The 22,958-nt window shown below is 35.8% G+C and overlaps 1 protein-coding gene across 9 annotated transcripts in view; it reads left to right on the top strand.

Annotated features, from left to right (window-relative positions):
- Nucleotides 1-22,958, top strand: part of POLK (DNA polymerase kappa) — a 36,358-nt gene that overhangs the window by 1,747 nt on the left and 11,653 nt on the right. For 6 of the 9 annotated variants that reach the window (XR_012627197.1, XR_012627196.1, XM_074856871.1 and 3 more), the window contains exons 2-7: nt 8,887-9,065; nt 11,413-11,532; nt 17,036-17,188; nt 17,575-17,706; nt 19,404-19,557; nt 21,777-21,992. Coding sequence is in view for 7 of the 9 variants with exons in the window: in XM_074856871.1 (XP_074712972.1) it covers nt 8,928-9,065; nt 11,413-11,532; nt 17,036-17,188; nt 17,575-17,706; nt 19,404-19,557; nt 21,777-21,992 (913 nt within the window). In the remaining 2 variants the exon portion in view is untranslated. Of the gene's footprint in view, nt 1-8,886; nt 9,066-11,412; nt 11,533-11,553; nt 13,908-17,035; nt 17,189-17,574; nt 17,707-19,403; nt 19,558-21,776; nt 21,993-22,958 lie in introns of those variants that run through there. The other 3 variants (XM_074856868.1, XM_074856869.1, XM_074856870.1) reach the window with 3 other exon arrangements.

Raw genomic sequence — 22,958 nt, 5'->3', positions numbered from 1 at the left:
AAATGTCGGGTGCTGCACTTTGGCCACAACAACCCCCAGCAGCGCTACAGGCTTGGGGAGGAGTGGCTGGAGAGCTGCCAGTCAAGAGAGGGAGCTGGGGGTGTTGATTGACAGCCGGCTGAACAGGAGCCAGCAGTGTGCCCAGGTGGCCAAGAAGGCCAATGGCATCCTGGCTTGTGTCAGAAATAGCGTGGCCAGCAGGGACAGGGAAGGGATCTTACCCCTGTACTCAGCACTGGTGAGGCCGCACCTTGATTACCATGTTCAGTTTTGGGCCCCTCACTACAAAAAGGACATTGAATTACTCAAGCGTGTCCAGAGAAGGGCAGCGAAGTTGGTGAAGGGTCTGGAGCACAGGTCGTACGAGGAGTGGCTGAGGGAACTGGGGGTGTTTGGAGAAGAGGAGGCTGAGGGGAGACCTCATCGCCCTCTACAACTACCTGAAAGGAGGTTGCAGAGAGCTGGGGATGAGTCTCTTGAAACAAGTAACAAGCGACAGGACAAGAGGGAATGGCCTCAAGTTGCGCCAGGGAAGGTTTAGACTGGATATTAGGAATCATTTCTTTCCAGAACGGGTTGTTAGGTGTTGGAATGGGCTGCCCAGGGAGGTGGTGGCGTCCCCATCCCTGGAGGTGTTCAAGAGGTGGGTTGACATAGCGCTGAGGGATATGGTGTAGTTGGGATCTGTCAGTGCTAGGTTATCGGTTGGACTGGATGATCTTCAAGGTCCTTTCCAACCTAGATGATTCTGTGATTCTGTAATATTTGTGTAGTCACTGGAATGCACAGAAAAATTTTTATATGGATCTACTGTAGATGCTATTTTAGATGATTTTCTAATATATAAAAAGTTGTTGAGAAACTGCTCTCTGATTCACCAGCTGTTTCGAAAGAAATGAAGCAAGATATTTTTTCTTAGTGTCTGTTGCAGTGTACTACTGCATCTGATAAGCAAGCAGAGCGACCCAGTTTTGTATATATTGATGTGTATGAGAATAATTGCTAGTTCTGCTCTGTAGTATGTTGATAAAGTTAAGTGGTATCACCTGTGAAGCCAGTTGTGTTTTCCCCATTAAACTCTGAATGAACTTCTTTTGCTATCCTGATCAAAAGCAGGAGATGAAGAGACATGTCTGAGCAAATCCTTTTGGCAGTGATGTGTACTACATAGCCATGTGCTGTCATTCTTCCTGTCTAGGACTATTCACTTAGTTCCAGAAGTAGCTCTTTCTTTTTATTTTTTTTTTTTTCTCTCCAGAATATAGATTGACTCAAACAGGTTTTAAAAAACCAAAAATGCCATGGGTAGATATTATTTCAGGTTGTTTAGCGAACATATTCATCCTTGTTATAGAGAGTATTTGTTTAATTATTAATTCTAGCTAATATTTTATAACCAAACTTTGAATAAATACTGGATGCTAAAAGGTTTGCCTTTTCAACTTTTCAGATAATGCTTTGTCGGTGCTAATAGATTTTTTTTTTTTACGTCTTCCACATCCTTCTAATATGTCATACTTTTTCCACGGTTATTGGCACTGTGAATACCTTATGTAAATTAACTCTTCTTTCTAATGTTCTGACCATCTTTTTCAAATATAACTTTCTGTCTATTACTCTTCATGAGATCAGGCCGTATCTACATTGTCAAGAACCTAGTGCAGTGGGAATAGGTTTGTTAAAGGAAAGATTTGGTGCTGAGGACCTTAAGTTCATCTTAAATATGCTTTAAAAGGGTTTTTTTCAGACTAGCACTAGTCTGGTCCCACGGAGGGCACCTGCATTAGCAATTGTAATGTGTCAGGTGTGCTCTGGAAGCCCAGTCTTCCAGTTTAATTTTAAAGGAATCTGATTTGCCTGCTCCAAAACCAATCTGGGATGCAAACCAAAGCTTGGGAAATGGACATGATCAGATATGCTGATGTAGACCACTCACTCCTCTCTACTTCCTTTTATGTCTTTTCCACTGGACCTTTATTTTGCATTCGTTATTGTGTTTGTTCTTTCATTGCAAGCCCCAGTATTCAACCTGTACCTCATCTAGTGTCTTAGAGATTGCAAGAAGTTTACAAATTATTGTTTTAACTGGAAATAGTCTTCAGCTTTGTTAGAATAGTGGAACAGATAGTGTTGTTCTGTATTGCTGATATACTACTTGTAATACAAAAATGATTTTTTGAGTTTTACTTCTAAAGATGTCGGTCGTTAACATCATAAAGTGGGTAACTTCATAAAAATTGATTTTTTCTTCTCCCTTTTTATATCTCTTATTTCCACTACCGTACCTTTTGTTTTAGCTCACTGTATGTTATTAAAACACATTTACCACTAGTGTATAAACATTTTCTAGGATATTCATGCTCATGGTTATGTTTGTTCTTAAATTTAGGACTGTTTTTCTTAAGAAGATCCTTGAAGGAGCTTTGTTTATGCCTCAGCATGTTGCCTAATAGTATAGGCTCTGAGATATAAATAATTCAGGCAATTTTTTCTGAAACAGTTGTGGTCTCTGTGAATCACTGTATTAGGGGTTTTCTTCTAAGTAAAAAAAAAAATAAATCAAAAACCCAAATGGAAGATTACTGCTGTTTATTGGCAATTATATATTGGCAGTGAATGTACATCTGTAGAAATGAAGTTGAAGATAACTGCACTACTTCTGGTGTAGTTTTTACTGATGAATGTTATTAATGATAGTTCAGATCCTTAATTATTGTATTTATGGATTAAAAACTGCGAAAACATTTGTTTTCAGTAATCTAGAAGTACTAGGAAAACTTGGTCAGAAACTTGAGATAAATCTTGCAGTTTAAAATGTCTTGTAAAATGCTGAATAGAGACTAAAGATACCACAGTTCTTTGCCCTTTGAATAAACTGACATTCTAAAGACATGAGTTTTTTTAGACAGAGAAGCTGAAAGCAGGATTTACAACAGAGTTGTACTGCATCTTGCCTGCAGAAAATTAATAGGCGATGAGTATTCCATTTGTTCCATTTGCATTACTCTTCACATAAGCAAAGAATTATTCAATTTGATGAATGGTGTAAAATACATGTTTCGACATTAATTTTGGGCATCGTCAGAAGCAGTCTCTAGTATCTGTTTACTTTGCAGTGTGAGTTATTTACTTTTAAAAAGGATTTAATTGTCTGTAACTTCTTGTATCTTAAAGCCAGTGAGTTCAGAAAAGACATAATTCTAAGACTTTGTTTTCTGAAGGCTAATTCTAGGTGCTTGTATGGGATTTATGTTTTTGTAAAATGCTGAGCCAGCTGCTACTTAAAAAATAGTCCCATTCAGCCGTGTCAGTTTGGGCACTTGGAATTTTCGCTTCTGTGAATTCTGGCCTGGTTTTCTGTTAAGTCTTAATTTATCATCTAGCTTGGCTTATTACATTTGTGAAAATACTTAGATCTTTCTTAGAAGATTCTGTTTTCTAGGGAACTAGACTTTCTTATATATTGAGAGAGAAGAGTGAAACTGTAAGCAGTTTTGAATGCAGTAGTAGGGAACCTAGGTGGTTAACACTGTGTATATTAAATGCTAATAACACTGCTGTGCAGTTCCTCCTCACAGTTCTTTTCTTGTAAATCACTACAGGATTAAAACTGACAGGAGTCCTTTTCTCTGGGCTATTTGGAAACCAGGGCCCTAGTAAATATCAACCCCCTTGTGGCTGAAAAAAATTGAGCAGATCAGAAGGACGGTCTCATGTGCTTCCTTGCACATGTCTTTGTTGGTGGTTTATCCTGCTGACAAGGAGAGACTTCAGAGCAGCTGATACTTAAACCATTATTAGAGAAACATGTTTTTATCAGGAAAAGAGAGTTAAGGAGTTTGTGAAATTTGATCCCATCAGCCAGAATGTTTTCTTGCCAAATGAATACTCAGACAAGACAGGTGCACTTCTTGTTGGAAAGTATGTAATGTAATGTTAACTGTTTTGGGATAAAATCCTTATCCAAGTAATGGATAAATCAAGTAGTATGTAATCAAATGCACTACTGGATTTTGCATTTTAAATATCAGAAATGTTAAAAATATTTTAGCGGGGTTGAATTTTCCTAGTTTATTGAACGTATATTTGTTCTTGTCTTTTAGAAATGCAAGAAATAAAGCAATGCATTTGTGGGAAATCCATTGTTCAAATGGCCTGCCAACTGGTACATGAATTTCTGTACCAAGGTGGGTTTGCTGGGTTTTTGTTCTTTAATGATGGTGGCTCAAACAGTTGCATGCACAGCCTAGATGAAGATACTTCTGTGCAGTGAGTGGAATAAGAAGCGTAGCTATGTGGCCACCAGTTCAATCTTAATTAGCAATAGAGTAAAAACAAAGTGGTGTCCATTAAAAATGGTCATGATCTTTTGAGTGGTTCATACTACACCACACTTGATTGTAGCCAAAAGCCTGAGAAGTGATCCTTTGTGGTCAAAACTGGATGAAGTAAGTCCTAACTTTGTTAATTGTTTAATGTGCTTTCAGTGCTTTTACAGAACTAGTATTAACATCTTGACTTCATCACTGAAATTAAGGGTCGTATTGATTTTCTTCTGATGCAGCCTATGTAATGACAGGATTCCTGGAGTCATCCCTTCATCTGTTCTCTACATTTGTATGTGAAGTTAGCTGTTACAGTTTTGTTTTGTTCTTGAGAAAGTAAAAATAGATGAGTTTAAATGAAGGAATCTCTAAAACATTTTAATTGAGGGAAAAGAGGAAGTTTATTTGGGGCTCATACAACAATAAATGAGGTGTCAGATTTTGATGAAATGTTATTGGAGACTTTTATGAGCTTTACAGAAATTAAAGAAACTATTTAATTTAGATCCTTGTTTTAGCCATCCTAAAAATAATAATTAAAAAAATCATATAGAAAGGAGTCTTTAATAATTGTGTTGCTGTTTGCAAGATTGTTTTTTTTTTTTTTACGCACTGTGAAGATTTACTCAGAGCAATTGTGATGTAAAAGATAGTCCTCTACATCTGTAATATATGTCTTAATTCCTATGTGTAGCTTTTGAACTCTGGGGGAAGTAGGCAGTTTTGTATTGTAGTAACTTTTTTGGATCTCACTACTGGCATAAGCATCTGTGATAGCAAAGATGTCAGGATTTTATTTTCTTTAAGAGAATTGGTACACAGTTTATGGGCATCAAATCATAATTCAGTATGTAAATAATTTATTTTTCAAGCTTTTCCATACTGATGTCATTTTCCAGTCCTAATATTTCTTCGCAACAAGTTGTTAACGCTATCAATAAAAGGCAAATTGTTAACATAGTTTGTGAGTGTTAATAAACTGCATAATAACACTATGTCCACTGAACTGAATATTTTTAGAAATTTTTTTTGTCTTGTGTATTATTTTATTCCATGAAAATGATAATATGAAGGCATTTAAGTTTTCACACAACATACAGGTCTTCTGTTGCTGGAATTGGAGAATTTTTACTGACGACAGTCTGGAGGAGTGGCACAGGATCAAATACGAGCCATTTCTTTCAGGCTAGTTCAGTCAACTGACCAAAAATATGCTAAATTTGAATAAATGTAGAGGCACTTGAAATTAAATTGTTGCTCTGATTTTACTGCTGTTTCAGTTTCTTGATACTTTCATATACTATATAACCCTGTCTGACCGGTTCAGTTGAGTTTCTGTGCCTGCTCCTAGAAGAGCTTGATTGGGGTTTTATTAGTGGTCTTTTTCCACTTGTAAGCATCCCTGGTTACTAACAAAGCTTCCTACACAGTAATGCTAGTCTGTGATTCCTCTCCACTTTTTTGTTTTGCATTAACTGTTGGTATCCACTGCCAAAGTCTTCCTCTTTATGTTTAGAAGTTGTTCCAGTACCTATTGGAAAGTTACCTTCTCCACTTATACATGATTCTCCTGCTCCCTTCCCCCCATTCCCAAATCAGAGGAATAATTATTATTTAAGTGTAGACTGCCTTCACAGACTTCTCTGATTTCACACCCTACTTACTCAGTATGATGCTGAGAGAGATTTAACGTGTTCTGTTAGAGGAAACAGCTCAGTCTTGCAGCAGCTTCTTGAGGTGACAGCATGACAAAAATATGTCACTCTTTGCATAGACTGTTGAGTTAGTGTTTCATTAGACTCTAAACCTTTACTCACTTTTTCCAAGTTGCTTTAGCAAAAAATTTACAAGATTGTGTCACAACAAGCTAAATGTTTTGTCTAGGTCAATTTACCATTAAAACTGTTACTGCTTATCCTTACCACTTTCTACACTGACATTTTGTTCACATTTTGTATAGTGTTTCACACTGCTTCTCCTGTGTTTCCTTTAAATATTTCTATTTTCATTTTGTCTATAGCAGATGATCCACTGGTTTTATCTGACAGTGTATATCTGTTCTTTTATTGTAGCTTTTGTGATTCATTTCAATGTGCTAAATATGTTATGTATTTTTTTTCAGGCCTGTTAGTCTGAAACCAAGATAATCTTTAGCTTCTGTTCATGTTAAGCAGCTGAAAATTTTATTAGTCATTATTCATGTTTTCCTTTCTGTACACCTTTAAACTTTGGTGGAGAACTAATGTCATGTCCTCAAATAAATGTTTTCTTCTTAATTCCAACTAAGGCATTATTTGATATTTATACACTTTATTGTCTGGTACTAGCAATGTATTTTGTTCCACACAAGAAGCTGAAAAGATAAAACAATCAGGAGACAACCACTTATGGGACTTTTTAAAGATAATTATTTTTTCCATGACTGGTATCATGGTAATTTTTTTCTCGCTGGGTATATAACTGTGATAGAAAAGGCTTTTGACTGACATGAATTAGTGTTTAAAGCCTCTGCTATAAAACTGAGCCGTTAAGAGTGATCTGAATGAAGAGGGGGAAAGATTCGTATATGTTAGGGATAGACACTTTCAGGAATAAGGAACAGCTAAAAAGTGTTGCAGAGACAGGAGTAGGAAATGGAAGCAATCCTGTGTTCATTGCAGCTTCTTGAAGGGACAGAGTGACAGAAGAACCAGGGGGGATAGTGGAGGGGCATTTACCTTGAGGGATGTATTTATTGGGAATTGTGCATGTTACTCAACAGCGATTGAGATAAAACTTGGAATGTTGTGTGGGATGCACTGCTTTTTCTTTTGATTGAAGTCTAGCAAACTGGTTCTAGTAAATGTGTATGCTAACTGTAAGATTGTCCTACTGTAAGTGAAAAACTTATGAAAATGTCATCGTGGTCTTTCATTTGTTAGATATACCTAAGAGCTATGAAGCCACTCCCATTCCTAGTTGCCATTATAGTAGCTCAGGTGCTACTAAAGGGTCAGTAGAAGAGTTCTGGTCTCTACATCACCTTCTGTTCTTTAAAATATGACAAGCTGGAGATAAACACAGCATTACTTACCAGATCTTGCATCTTTGGAAAACATCATAAATAATAATCTAAATTAATAGAATATGGTTAAAATTGGGATATTTTTGTTAGAGTTTTTTTTTAAAGATGGCTTTTTTTAGTATCTTGACTTCAGTTGGCTAGTGTGTTTCAGGAGATCTTCAGGAAAATATAAACATTGCCACCATTAATTTTAAAAAGGCACCCATGTGGTTGTTTAATAGAAAAAATTCATCTCTAGATGCAAAAATACATAATTACCTTCTGCAATTTGCTAATAAGGCCCACTTAAGTCCTAGAGTGGGAAAGCGACAAATGTAACACTCCAAGATTTGTGCAATTTGTAATTGTTTAATAGAGCTGCTGTATGTGCCTGAAAGGGTGTGGCTCCTCCAAACAGGAAGGGCTCCTGTCACAGGTTGCAGCTTGAAGGGAAAGATAGGAGTGAATATGCTTCCTGCATGAGAGTAAAGCAGAAGTGGTTTATGAGACAGCAACTTGGGGTGGGAAGAAAGTCTTTTTGTATACTTTTCCAGTAATAAATACCTGTTAAGTAGTTTATGCCAGTATCACACCTGGATTCCGGTTGTTTTAATCTGGCAAAAATAAGACTGCAGGTTCATGCTACAGAGCATAAAATTTACTTTCTTTAGTTTTTTTAAAGATTAATTTAATAACTAGACAATTTACCATATAATTAGAGCCTATCGAAGGGTTCAACTGTTTATTTGCATAATCAGCAAGGGAGGATGTCAGAAGTACGCATATCAGAAGTAATAAGAAGTTACCGATGGAAGTAATTGAGTAGTAAAGGCTTGGTAAATTCTGTTAGTTGGATAACATGCCTTTACAAATTAATGTAAAAAAAGAATGCATGAATTTTACCATGAATGAAACAATAGGATTTTATTCAAAACTTTTAATTGAAGCCATCTCTTTATAAAAGACAAGCTTTAACCCAAAAAAAGGTTTGAATTTTAGCCAGAAATTACTGGGAAAGATTTTATGGCTTGTCTCAAGCAGGAATGAGGACTAAATGAACAATGGTCTTCTGCAATTTAAAAAGATTCATTTTCTTTTCTTTTAATGTTATAATCTAGTGAGCAGTATTTTGTGTTTAAGGCAGTATTGTTTCATCTGACAGGATAACATACAGGCATAAATCTTATGTGCATGTGTAAGGTACTAGCCTTTACCTGAAGTTGGTGGTACTCAATTATTTCTGTAAGGGAACTTTTAAGAAGAGTATGTTTTTAAATTAATAAGAAACTGAAGTCTTACTTTCTCCAGACACTGTTAGAGTTACATATGGCTTTATGTGGTGAGTGTGGCAGGTCACTCACTTTACAGGAATACAAGTCTTCGTATTTGTGATACATTGCTTTCTGAATAAATATTAAACGCTTATTCAATAAATACAGCAAATTAATTCCATTTTTTTTCTTGTATTGTTCAGCTGGAACTTAGAAACAAATACATGATTTAAATAATTTTTTTCAGGTATTAAGTCTTGAAAGAGGTACTTGTTTTCAAGAAGTATAATGGACAACATGGAAAAAGTTGGTGGCAGCTCTTGCAATGATGGACTTCTACTTAGAATGGGTCTCAATGATAACAAAGCTGGAATGCAAGGTTTGGATAAAGAGAAAATCAATAAAATCATCATGGAAGCAACCAAGGTTGGTTTGATTATTCTTTTCCTGGTGCTTTATCTGTTGTTCAGGGGAGGAAGGGAAGAGACTGTAGCCTAGGGTGCCATAGGGTACTGTTGGATTTGTCACAGGGACATGGAAGAACACAACTGAGTATGTCCTTAGGTGCTCCTTTTTTGCCCAAAGCAATACATAAATATCACAGCATTGTTCAGAGGTAATTGTGAAGGTTTTGGCTTCCTTAGGCCTCTTGTTTTCCCCTTTTCCATTTCTTTTGCCTGCCCCATCATTAATCAGCCAAGCAGATCTACAGCTATTGGTTACCTTCCTATAACTGCTGAATTTAATGTAATCAGGATTTTCTAGTACTTTCAGTAGAATTTCTTTGTGCTTACTGTCTGCCTTCTTGACTGTCTTCTCGGTATTCAAGAGAGGTGCCCAGTAGTGTGTAACTTTGTACCAAAGATCTACAGAGGACCCTGCAAATCTAGAGAGCATTGAATTATTAGTCCTCTTACTTGTTATTGGAGAGTCTTCACATAGAACTATATGGAGATAACAATTTATTTGAGCAGCTCTGGGTTTTCTTACTTTTCCTTGCACAAATGTGTATTTCATATGTTGTTGTTGTGGCCCTAGGTTATGTGCTTGGTATTTTGCTCATTAATTCTTTGTTGGCTACTATTGCTTAGTGGTAAACTGGGGGGGGGGGGGGGGGGGAGGCAGAGCAGAAAACATACAAACAAACAGCTGTTATTTGACAAACTAACTTTGCTTGTGTTTTCACTTTGATGATCCTTTATATGCTGTCAAGCCCTTTATTGATTAGATATTTCTTCTACTTATTCTGTTTACTCTTTCTTGAAAAGTTAGTGCTTTGTCAGATATATATATCCCTAATAATGATATTTGAATAAATTATTTCATCAGAACGGTTACTGTTTCATTTCCTGGTATGAAATAGAATGAACTGTAAAATAGGCTTTCAAAACTGATATACAGGTATCTATGTATCAGAATATATTTCTGTCAAAAAAAGCAAGAGAGTATAAATACCAGATACAGTTCAAGAAGTCTGAAAAGAAGCGTTGATTCTTTTTCTTAAGCTTTTCTTTAGTCTTCAAAATTATACCTACAAACACTACCACAATTGTATTACAACAACATTTTATAGCATTTCAGCTGTGAAATACTGCAAGAGAGGTAAAAAAACCCACAGTTTAATAACAATCTTAAGTATTGGGTTGCTTACCACACCAACATTTTGGTAGTTCTTTCAGTGAGCCTCAAAAAATCATGTTTGATTGCAGAGGGATGAAAAGGTAAGAGGTATGTCTGATACTGAAAGAAAACACACCCTAATTACTTGTAATGAGAGATTTCTACTTAGCAATGAGACATGACACATCACAGTCTTGCCGTTCATCCTTTTTATCATTGTAAAAGTGAGTATTTTTGCTTCTTATGTAAATGCCCGATTCTTATTTGACTATGGCTGAATTCTTGGCATCAGTGGCAGTTTGGTAGTCAAAGGCTTTGAGCTAAAAATTTGTCCACTTTGGCAGATTTTATTAGGTGGTTCAATAAAAGACATTACTTCTTCCTGCAAATGTTATTTCTCTTGTAAGCTAAGCACATGTTGCAAGAAAAATATTTTATTTCCTGGTTTTGAATTTTTCTCTTTTCTATTTCATTTTATGCCCTCTTTTCTTTGTTGTGAGTCAGGAAGAGAGGTCACATTATATGTTCTCTACATGATTGTTGTGTTTTACATTTTCATTACATCTCCTTTTATTCATGCCTTTTCTTGAAGGAGCTATTACACACTTGAGAGCAAGAGGACTTTTTTTGTACCCATTTGCTTTTCATCATCCTCTGCCAAATAGCTTCTAATTCTGCAGTGTCCTTCAAGATTAAATGGTCAATGAAATATGCAACATTATAAGTAGATTTAACTTTTACAATGTCATAATTTACTTCCATGTAGATTAAGCTATATGGAAGTCTGGCAAAAGGCTTAAATATTTTTTTTAGAGTTTTATACTCCTTATCTTGGAGGTATTGCAAAGAATAGTTTGACTTTTATCTGCTGTTTTGGAATTTTTGTTGTCAAGTGTTAGAACATAGTAAGTTCTCTAACGAGTCCCTTATACTCATCTGAGTATAGGTGATCTGAGGGGGGAAATATTTTTATGTCATTTGAGGAGAGAGATGTAAAGCACCACTGGTCTCTTGTGTATTATTTATATGAAAATTCAAAGTATGCATTAGAAACTGTCACTGTGTTCTAAGTTTTCTGTATTTAAAGATCAAATATGGTTGTTTATAGGAAACAACAAATAAAAACATTAGTGTTTTTGCAATTTTCTTCCAGGGTTCTAGATTTTATGAAAATGAACTTAAAAAAGATCAACAAGTTAACCAACGAATTGAAAAAATGATGCAGCTAAAAGAGAAAATTACAAAGCAACAGCTCTTGAAAGCACAGCTGCAGGTACTAATCTTGTAAAGACTTTTTGGAGTAAATGGCAAATGATAAACAGTTTGGTGTGTTCTAGTTTATTGTATTAAATTCTGGTGATAAGGACAATGTTAACTACCATTTTGATGTTAGTCATGCAAGTAAAAGTGCACAGTGTTTTGAGGATGTAATCTTAATAAAAACTTGCTAGAAGAACAGATTGTAAAATCACTCCAAAATGTTCTCTAAATGAGTAAAATGAAGCAAAGTAATTCCTGTTCTTCTAAGTCTGGTCAGTTTAAAGGGATGTCATTATGGTATGTAAAAGTTTTGTTAAATACCTTGTTAATAAGTATCATATCAGTCTTGAGTTGACTTTCTGGGTTTATAATAAATGTATATTTGCCTTCAGTGGCCTGCAGTGGGATGTGGGGGATCGTAGTTGTCAACTCTTCTGGATATAATATATTCCTTATTTATACTAATTAATGAAAAAATCATGGCAAAAAGTCACAATAAATACAAGTGCCCTGAAGTAGAAAGGTGAAGAGGCTCTTTCTCTTCTTAAATACTAATGTTAGATAACTGTATCAAATGTATTACTGTGTGTGAAAGGATGTTAAAACAGCAGCACCAAGGTTGCACACTAAACGGTCTTAGGCGCAACAGAATTAAAGTTGCTTGTAGAAGCTTAATTCCTTTTCATTTGTACTGTGATTCAGTCTTTAATTACATGATTGCTTGCTATTTTTCCCTAACAGGATCCCTGCTTCATTCAGTGCACAGTGCAGACTGTTCCCTGAGTGGGCAATTATTCAATATTTACTGTTGTCCTCATTGTTCAGTGGGTGGCTGGCCCCAAGCTTTATTTGTTGTATGCTAGTCTAATCCAGCTTTGAATGCGGAATTACTGACTTCCTCATAGGCTTTTCTATGTTGTACACCACATAGTGTGAATTCTTTAAATTATGCTTGCAATTCTCCAGCAAAGTATGGTGATGTTTTTGCTTTGTAGATGAGGGGCTGAAGCACGTGAGGATTAAACACATCCGTTAATTTTGAATGCCATCGTGAGGATTATAGATCCCGCGCTTTGGTGTACAATCTTTTTTTGTTCGTTGCAGATTGGCAAATCACTTCTGTAAATTAGATGCCAGTGTCTCAAATTTGTGCCCAGAAAAGCTTGCAGTGTCCTTGGAAATTTTGTTACAAGCCTGTATGCGTCAGCTGTTTTCAGTTAATCTTTAACATGGATCAGTTTTGTCTCTGCTTGTCCAGTTTCTTGTTTTAGTTTCCTGAGGTATCTTTTGAGTCATTTAATTACGAAAAAATACTTCCATTTCTATCCTTCTTTTACCACAGACCTTTTCATTTTACAGAGAAGAGTCTTTCTTATAAAGTGAATTACATGAATGACACCAATCCTATAAAATTAGTGTACAGTTATGTAATTAAAGAATATATACTGCATATAGTGAAAGTCAGTAAATTTGAATTGCTTTGATTACACTCATGTTGTCTTTCTCTGAACTTGATTCTTTGATTTTGCAACATACTTTTATTTTCTTTTAATGTTTTTTATGAAAACTGCTTTCTACAGAAGAAAAAAGAAGCTTAAAAAAAGATAAATTCTTTCATGTGTGTCTTCCTGGGACCTGAGTTTCAAACCCCATGTTTGAAATCTTTATGCCACTTGCTCAAATAGCAATTGTCTTTATTTCCAGTGGGGAGTAACTGTAAAGTCAGTTGCCATACTGCATGAGAACTGTCATTAGAGGGGGATAACATGCACACTTCTTTTGCTGGCTAATTTTAGATCTTTGCTGCTATAAAAACATCAAAATCTTGGATTTTGATTCCATCCTCTGTGTGCAGATAAGCTCTGCTTCATGACTGTTGTTGCCTTCATTGCTTCATCACAAATTCTGACCCTTTTGTTCCCTCCCCTACTTTCTTTTAATTTATCCTATCCTGAATTTCCTTTTCTTGTCCCACATCCCCAGATTACCATCAGTCTTTTTCCAAAGAAGTCCTTGTCTATGTCCACAGAGTTCTCACTGAAGTCCCCAGTCTCCTGGCCCAGCCAGTTTTTATCTGTCTGTGTCTGATACCCTAAATGCCTCCCCCTTTTCCTGCCATTTACCCGCCAGCTACTCTTCCCCAGGCCATTATCTCCACCTTTAACTTTGTTTGTCATATTTGATTTTCTTAATATGTGCTGTGTGTTGTTTAATCAGCTTCTCTAGGTCTTCAGATATGGATATAGTCAGCTCTCATTATCTTTTCTTCTTTATTGTTGTTGTCTATTGAGTTCTTTTACTCTTCTTTTTAGTACTACCTTCTGATATACTATGAGAGAATTTGTTCTTCCAAAATGTGTTAGTGGAAGCTACTCCAGAATTACAAAGGTATCCATATATCTACTTCTATGAATGCTGCAAGTTCTCATCTGCAGATTATCTTGTTTGTAGGATGTTTAGAGGCTCAGATAGGACTTCCTAAGGTGACAGTTGATGTAGGTGCTGTCATGTAAAAAGAAACAAACAAACAAAACCCCACTTGTGGATTTGTTGGACAAAATCCTGGTTACGTGGTGGAAAGAGTAATATAAATAAAATGTAGAATTTGCAACATAATGCTGCCTTTCTCACCACTAGAGCGTGTGTATGCCAAGGAATTTGTGAAGGTATTTCCCATATTTTTACAGTTTTCCTTAGAAGACCTTCTTTGCAGAAGGGCACTTACCACCATTCATTTTTCAAATATTGGAGATTAGAAGGTACTTGTAAATCTTCTTAAAACTGCCATTTCTGTGTGCAAATATTTCTTTATTTTTTTGGTTGTTGTTGTGTTTTTCTTAAATAATCTTAAATCTGAAAGGTAGTTTGAAGTTTTCTTAATGAATGTCGTTATCATCCTTCAAGGAGAATTATATACTGTACGGTATCATGTAATTCTTAATTTTGGAAAACTTTTCTGTAATGGAATTAGATTATCCTAACAACCTAGAGTGGAATTGCTTTAAATTCAGCAGTAGTTAATAATGCTTTAAGAAGTATCCAGCTGCTACTAACTAGACTTGCAAACTGCTGTACTGATGTTTGCTATTTTCATCTATGTGGGTTTTATCCCAGATGTTTTTTCTGTAAATAGTTACTGTTGTCTTAGAATGGTATCACTGTTTGTTATCTCTTCACCTTGTCAGATGCTTTTACAAATACAGAAGAGATTTTGAATAATCTTTTCTATCTACCTTTTGTCAAAGCAATTTAAAATAGAAAACTTTACTACAGAAAACTGTATTTTCTATCTTGGGATAAGACAGAACGAGAGGTTACTCTTTAATTGTCTAAAAGTCACTATAAGCAAAACTAAACTTCTAATTACAAATTGTACTTTTTAGGGTTTTTTTTCATCTATCTTAGAAATAAACAAACTTAGTATCTCTTTTTATCTTCAAAGGAAAATTGAAAGCAGCTTTTAAAAACTTGTCAACCTGGCTTGCCTCTAAGGAACTATTCCATAACTTTCTTTATCTTACTAAGGAAACATTTGTAGGTGCCCAGAATTCTGAGTATGTCTGGGTGTGTTTTGTTTTGGCATATTACTTGTATCAGTTGCTTTTGCTGGAAGTTATCTTTTTGTATTTCTGATTAGTTTAATGTAATTTGACTTCATTCTTCAGATGCTTATCTTAGCTGATTAGTAAGTATCACGTTAGAAATATATTTATGCAGAAAAAGCAAAAAGTTTGTTATAAATGTGATAAATTGGAATACCGAAGTTGTGTAACTAGATGAGTAATTGACAGAATTAATTAAGCAATTTGAATTTGGAGTAACCTGAAAATTATCTGTAAAGTATAGTTTAAAATAAGGATGCTTTTCATGGTTATAGTGTGACTTTAACCCTTGCTGAATTAGCATAATGAAAATAATGTAAATTCCCCACTTTTTTTCTTTTGGTGGTTGTTTGAATGGCTTTCCCCTTGTGCTGTTAATTTGTCTGAACAAGTATTCTCTGCCTCAGGGAGTATACTGTGCTCTTCTATATCGAATAGCCTAGTTTGAGGCCCCATTCTAGCCTTTCATCCCTTCAATCAACTTGGAACAAAACAGAGAAAAGACTTTGTAAATCATTACTCAGCAATTTAATTAGAACACTGATAGCCACTTATCTTGGTTCAAGTGTCTTCCACTCCAAAGATGGGTTTTTTGGTAAGGTTTTTATGGTTTTTATTAAGCAGCTCTGTTGAGGGGAAAAGAGAGAAACTGTCTTCAAGTAGCTGTGCAAATTGCACATAAACATTCCTTTCCAGGGCCATAAACCCACTGCAGTCAATCCAGAGACGTTTCTGTAATGGTTCCTTGGTGTCCTGAATGTGTGTGTGTGTCCACTTGTGCTTGCAACCAAAGTGAAACTTCAGTTCCTTTTCACTAGTTGCCTATTTGTTGTTTTTTTCCTAGCAGTAGCAACCTTTTGCTGTGTAAACAGAGGTTAGCATAATCATTATTGTGGTTAGATAATCATAGTTGAATAGCACTTCCTTTTTTTTTTTAAATATTTTCTCTTATGCTTCTCGAATGACATGTGGTACTGCCAACATGGTAATCTTTAAATCAGTAGACCTGAAAAATTGCCTGTCAAATAACGCACTCGTGCTTTCTGGTGACACTCACAGCTCATACCTCATTGATAGTTGAAAAATATTTCAGAAACAAGAGTATGATCTGCAAGTCTTTTGGTAAAAGAATGCAGGCAAGTGAAGCACAATTCATGGAGAGGCCTTTGTGCTTGGCCTCTGCCTCGCAACACCATGGAACTGATGAAGAGGAGTACTGCTTACAGTCTATTACTAGACAATACATTTTAAACTTTTGGAGTGAAACACACTTTCTGTGTATGGGCTTTTCTTTAAAATGCAGTTTTGCTAGCAATCCAGCCTTACATGATATGGATTCCTGTAACAAATGTTGAGCAATTTTGTGAAGGAATTAACAGTAACTTACTGAGCAGTAAATGAACCTGATTATTTGAAACCTGATTTCTGACAAGATAGATGGATCTGCCCTGTGAGCTGTTGGTCTTCTCTTCACCTGTTTAGGCCAATTTTCTAAAGTGTGATAGCTTAATTTAGGAGTGTTAGAAATTCTCTAATACCATGTTTTCAGGGTTTTTTAAATAGCCTGTATCACAGTAGCTAAAGCTGCATATACAGTGGACTTAAAAAGTTTCTGTCTGAATTGGATGATGTATCTTTTTTCCACATAGGTAAGTTTTTGTTGTTTGTTGGGTTGGGTTTTTTTTCATTGGGTTTCTGCGTTTTTTTCATACTATTTGCCGCAGTAGTGTTCTCTCTGAGAGCAAGTTTCATCCGAAACTTGGTTGAGGTTTTTTTTGGTGATGCTGGTTTGGTGGGGTTTGGGTTGGATTTTTTTAAACTATATGGCGGATGCATTTGAGTTTTTACAATCATCTGAACTGCTGAACTTCTGCCAGGTTAATAGGTTTTCAATTATTGGTTTATTCTATTCAGGTGGACAAACTTGTGATAGAGCTGGAACAGAGCCGTAACCTTAGCAGTACAATTGTACACATTGACATGGATGCCTTCTATGCGGCTGTAGAAATGAGAGACTGTCCAGAGCTGAAGGAAAAGCCTGTAGCAGTGGGATCAATGAGTATGTTGGTAAGGCCGAATGTCAAGCTATTACATAAATCAGTTACATGAATCTAAAGCCTAATAAACCATACAATAATAACATAATATAATGACACTGTTGGTATAGAGAATTTTTATAAGTGTGGGAAAAAAACCAAAAATAATAGAGGAAACACCTGTTCTTAGACTAGGCTGTGTAAGCTGGATTTTATTCTTCAGGAAAAAGTGTATGGATGAAAGTTTAAAGCATGTAAACAGATTGAAGGGGGGGGGGCGGGAGTGGAATGCATATAAACTCTCAGCCTTGTCAGTCTTTTCTGCATGGAGATACGTGATTAGAACTTGACTTTTTAACAGTAAACTTAAAGCAAAACTTGATTACTGAACACTAAACTTATTTAATCTCTCCGAAGTCCACCTCAAATTACCACGCTAGGAGATATGGTGTACGTGCAGCCATGCCTGGATTTATTGCTAAAAAGCTATGTCCACATCTAACTATAGTACCATTAAACTTTGAAAAATACGGCAAAGTGAGTAAAGAGGTAAGTCTGAAAGTGCTCTCTAACCAGAAGTCAATGTACTTGGTTTTAGACTCTATCAGTACATCAGTTCTAGATAATATGTAAAGTGGTAGTTTAAATACTAAACTCTTCAGTGATGTGGCTTTGAACGTAAGTTAAACAAAACGTTGGTGCTTTTGGTCAAGGAGCTGAAAAAGCATTGCATTCACCCTTCTTAATGAAGTCAGTAGTGATGCTGATAGAGATTTTCAAAACTGTGTAGTGAGCTAGTGATACCATTTGAGCCTTATTATTCTTAAAACTGTAAAACCATGGAGCATAATCTAATTACTAGGAAGCTGTAAATACATAGGAAACATAGAGATAATAATTTCCTACATAGGGAACATGGAGATAATAATTCCATACAATACATAATCATAATTTTGAATGCTAATTACTGGAGAGAGAAACAAGGAGCATTAGTGAGTTCTAAATGCAGATTCATTTGTTTTAAAAGAAGGGACTTGAAATAAAGAGCAGAAAATTAGGGAGAAAAGAAATCACATTTTACTTTAACAGAAGAAATTTTACTTAGTGCCAAGAGAAATACTTAGGATAGCCAAAGTCCTGTTTTTTTAAATAAAAAAAATAAAAATAAAAATATAGATCTTTTGTAGGTTTTAAATCACATTAGTGCGTGGCACAAGTCTCCTGACAAAATTATGGAAATATTTATTTATTTATTTTTATGAACCCTCAATCTCTTCACATAAATAAAGTAAGCTAATTACTAATTTTGTTGATTTTTCTCACTTCTGTTGTAAAAAAGCATATATAAATATGAGCATTTCAGAATGGGTTTGAACTTGTTAAGGATCTTGGGTTTCATGATACATATTTCATTTGTTGTTTGATGGAGTAAAGTCTTAAAGGTTCAGGTTGATTTGGTTATTTATGTTTTTCTCTTGGGATTTGGATTGAAAATATTTAAATATATTTTATCATTAAAAGTTGAGCAGTGAATCCTATCTTTAATCAGTTCTAGAAAGATGAAGTGCATGTTGTGATACCTAAGTATTTGACCAAAACTGATAGAGAAAACATGATGCAGTCAAATTTTCCTCCTTGTTTAAAAAAAAAAAAGAGGGGAAAAAAGGAGGAGAAAAGGTAGAAATTTTATTTTGACCATTTAATTTGTTATGTTGGCTTTTGGGAAGATGCACTTACCACTAAAGATTTGGGTAACAAGTCTTGCCTGTGGCATTAACCAGTGCTCTAAAACTTTGGCTATAACTTTAGTTTGAATGTAATTTAAAACTTCAGTTTGGAGGTTTTTTTAACCTTTGCCTGTGTGGTGTCTGACACACAGTGCACAGAAAGGTGCATCAGCTCATGTGCTTTGCTGAGGTCCCAGATCGCAGAATTTTATTCCGGTGATTACTGCAGTGTCTGTGAACCTAGTGCCTGTGGAGTCCTTGTACACTGTTCTTAATGACCTCTGCAGTAAAACACACTGCCAGAAATCTGTTTAGTTCTCACTTACTATTGATATCTTGCTACTTGTGAGAAGGAGTACTATGATTTTCCAATAGCAATAAATAACTTGTTCTATAAATATCTTTAATATTGATTGGTCATCTTGAAGTTTCAGAGTCCCTTTATTCATCTCATAATTGTGTGTCAAGATCTGCTCTTACAGCAACAAGCCTTTAAACTTCCATTATGTGTTTATCAAGGTTAGAGAAATACTGACCGAATATGATCCCAATTTTATGCCTATGGGCCTAGATGAAGCCTACCTGAACATAACAGAGCATTTAGAGGAAAGACTGAGGTGGCCTGAAGATAAGAGAAGATTCTTTTTTAAAACAGAAAGCCCTACAGAAGAAGGTAAGCAAATTAAGTCTTTTCATGTGGTCACCTGACTCTGAGGGGACAGTCAACTTCTTTTAGGGATCCTTGGCAGAATGAAGACAGCACTAAATAGTAGTTACAATTTAAGCTTTATTTTCGTGACAGGAAATTATGATTTGTATAGAACAGAATTTATGTTTAGAATAGCACAGGATTTCTACAAGCAGAATCAAGTTAGTACAATCTATAAGTAGTATAATACAGAATTTATAATACAATTTAACTTATGATTTCTAATCACCTGGACCCTTTGCAGATTGGGTCAAATCTTAATACATGGTTTGCTGTATCCATGCAACAAACACTCGATAATCTAAACTCAAGAACCATACAAAAGAATACAAGTCACTTCCTCAGTCCTCAGAGGAAGCAGACAGTGGTGGAGGTGTCCCTGGTTATTGGGGGGGTCCTGGTTCTCACTGTGCAGCTGCAGTCCCGGTCCAAGTTCTGCCTTAGGACTTGTAACGGCTTGGTTTTACAGACAGTGCTCTGGGTGCTGTTATGCTTCCCTGTTCTGTGGCGAGGTCATCAACAACACTGGGTTGGATGGGTGCATGGGACCTTCAAGGTGGCAAGGAAGGGTGTAATCGGCCTGGTGACCAGGAACCTTGAGGCTGGGAAGGAGTGGAAGAAGAAAACTGTTTGGTTTGTCTACTTGGTGCACCGGACCTTCAGGGACTGATAATGAGGGGAAAGGGAACGAATACATGATCCACTTGGTCCCAGAGAATGGCTGCTTGTGTTATAAAATGGCCTTAGTTATGCTAACCACATTACTGGGGTCGGGAACAGGGGATACCAGTCACACATGCATATAAGATAAGATGCACCCATTGGAAGTGTAGATACTTAAGTCCTTGCATAATTTGTCCTCCCATATGCTGTCTACCTCCAATTTGTTAGTTTACAGCTTAACTTCCTCTACTACTCACCTCTGCATAAAGGGTATACAGCTAATGATTTGAATTTGAAGAATTTTTTTTTTAACTTGAGTAAAATGTGTGAGAAGTGGTACTAGGTTTACTAAACCCAGTTGAGTGTTTTAGATGTGTATTTTTCCTTTGCAATTCAGTGTGATAATTTTGCAAATAAGTAGTAATAATCTTATGGTTTAAGGAGGTTTAGAATAAATAAACTTACTGTTCTAAAGATTATTTGTATTTTGCTAAGATGTTTTCTAATTCTGTAGTGAGTCCTGTACATCAGAAACACGAGAAATTGTCTGCAAAGACTGTACATAAGCTCTAGTTACGTGATTATTTTATAAGACTAAAAATGTATAAAGTAATGAGCACTGCAGGAGTTACAGTAATGCTTAAGATATGACTGGATTTCACTTGCCTCTAGAAGATGGAGTTGGAACCACATCCACAACTGTATGCCCAATCAGGAATAATAAAAAAGGAGGTGTCATACAAATAGCTGATTGATACACAAACCGGAACGTTTATATTATCGGTATTAAAAAATTATCTAAATACTCATAAAGAGGATAATCAAGGATACACTACTACTGAAAAGCATTAATAGAATAGAATAGAAAGAAACAAACCGGCATAGTCTTTACAAAATAAATACCACTGATATGTAGTCATGTGCTTCTTCATACTTCTCTGACATCTTTGTTCTTCTGAAACAAACAAGCACTCAGAATGTGAAACCGTAATAGTAAAGTTTGTGGAGTCAGACAAAGGGCTGCTGACCTTACTTGTTCTGCCATGACTGCAGTTGAAAACAAGAAGCTTAGCAGGTTGATGGTTCTAGAACCAGATGTTTCAGAACCCTAATTTTCTTTGGAGACTATTGAAAGAACTTATGTGAAAGATTTTTATTTCCACAAAAAAAGGGAGCATCTGGCCTTCGTTCTGATACGTAACAAAAATAATGACACATTTCTGACTCTTTTCTGCTGCTACTGCAACAGGTCATTAAACCTTGTTGCATTTCTGGAAGTTATGTCCAGTTTCCTAGACTATTCTTCCAATCTCAGCCAAGTTCAAATCAAATTAAGAACAAAGCAGTTATGACTCTCCTTTCTTCAGACAACAAAACCAACGCAATTGCTTTGGCTAAATTTTTTTTTTTCTCCCCAAACAAAAAAATAAAGCTGCTAATGAACTTTCTTCAGGCACTGCAGAAGAAAATCAATAAAGTATATGTTTTATATGGATGGGTTGTTTGTGTTTCTAACATAGATAAAGACGATACAAATATGTCTGCCAAATTTAATGAAGGTGGATACTCTGCTTCACCAGTACTGTTTGAAGACAACACACCTCTGATGGATGACCACCCTGAACAAAGAGATCGATCAGTGGAAAATTCAGTCATCTTTGGAACTTCTGCAGAGGAAGTTGTGAAGGAAATTCGCTTTAGGATTGAGCAGAAAACTCAACTGACTGCTAGTGCAGGTATTCAGATGAATATGAATAATAATGCTGCTTTGTATTTCCACAGCGTCTTCTACTCTAATCTCAGAGGGCATTAAGAAATTAGCATTTTCACAGCATTCTTATGCTGCAAAGAAATATGGTTTCTTTGCACGTCTGCAAAGACTGTGACTTTCAGGTTTTTCAAGAGATGTTATGGTTATCAAAGCCACTCCTGTTTTGTTTTGGTTTTTAATCATAGTAACAGTTATATCATCTTTTTGCTTCTTTCGTCTTGAAATATAAGTAGTGTGGGGGAATGACAAGTGCACTCAGTAGCTAATCTTAGCACTGGCGGTTGTTTAGTGCTTCATGTAAATTGTTTTTGTAAGCCAGTGGTCATAGTTAAATCTGACACTGGTTGCTATATTGTTGTTAGTTTGAATAGCAGATCGATATTGTTCAGTATTTCTAACAGTTCTTCATACTGTTCCTTGCTTAAGGCAATATCAAAATTCATTAAAAAATTAGTTCTCAGAGAAGTAAATATGTGTTGAAGTTAATAAACTATTCACTAGCTTTTCAAGTTTTCTGGTTTTTGACATCAGGCAACCTACCTGTAAATATCAACTGTTTTGATAATAATCTGGATTAGGTCGCTAAAAAAAGTGTATGTCCCTAGCCACTTAGTTTGGATGCTATCCAAACTGCTTTGTGAACCAGGTGCATGAGGCATCAGGGAGTGCTGAAGCAGTTGTGGAACATAGGCCTGGACACTGTTGAGCGTAAGCAGCAGTAAAGGAACAGCTAGTAGGAAGAAGCAGGATGAGACCCTCCTACGTATGTTATCTCATGAGTGGTAGCAAAATAATAATTTTGTTCTACTGAAATTTTGCCTTCCTAAGGATAAATTAGTGTTTAGAAAACAGACAAAGCTTTTATAAGTGCATCAGGGGTTTTAAGCCCAAAAATGAAAAACAGATAGAAGGCTAATTGAAAAAAATACTG

Source organism: Strix uralensis, chromosome Z (assembly GCF_047716275.1).
Source record: "Strix uralensis isolate ZFMK-TIS-50842 chromosome Z, bStrUra1, whole genome shotgun sequence".
Lineage (NCBI taxonomy): Eukaryota > Metazoa > Chordata > Aves > Strigiformes > Strigidae > Strix > Strix uralensis.
Note: the sequence above shows the minus strand (reverse complement) of the source record. Positions and strands in the feature narration are given on the sequence as shown.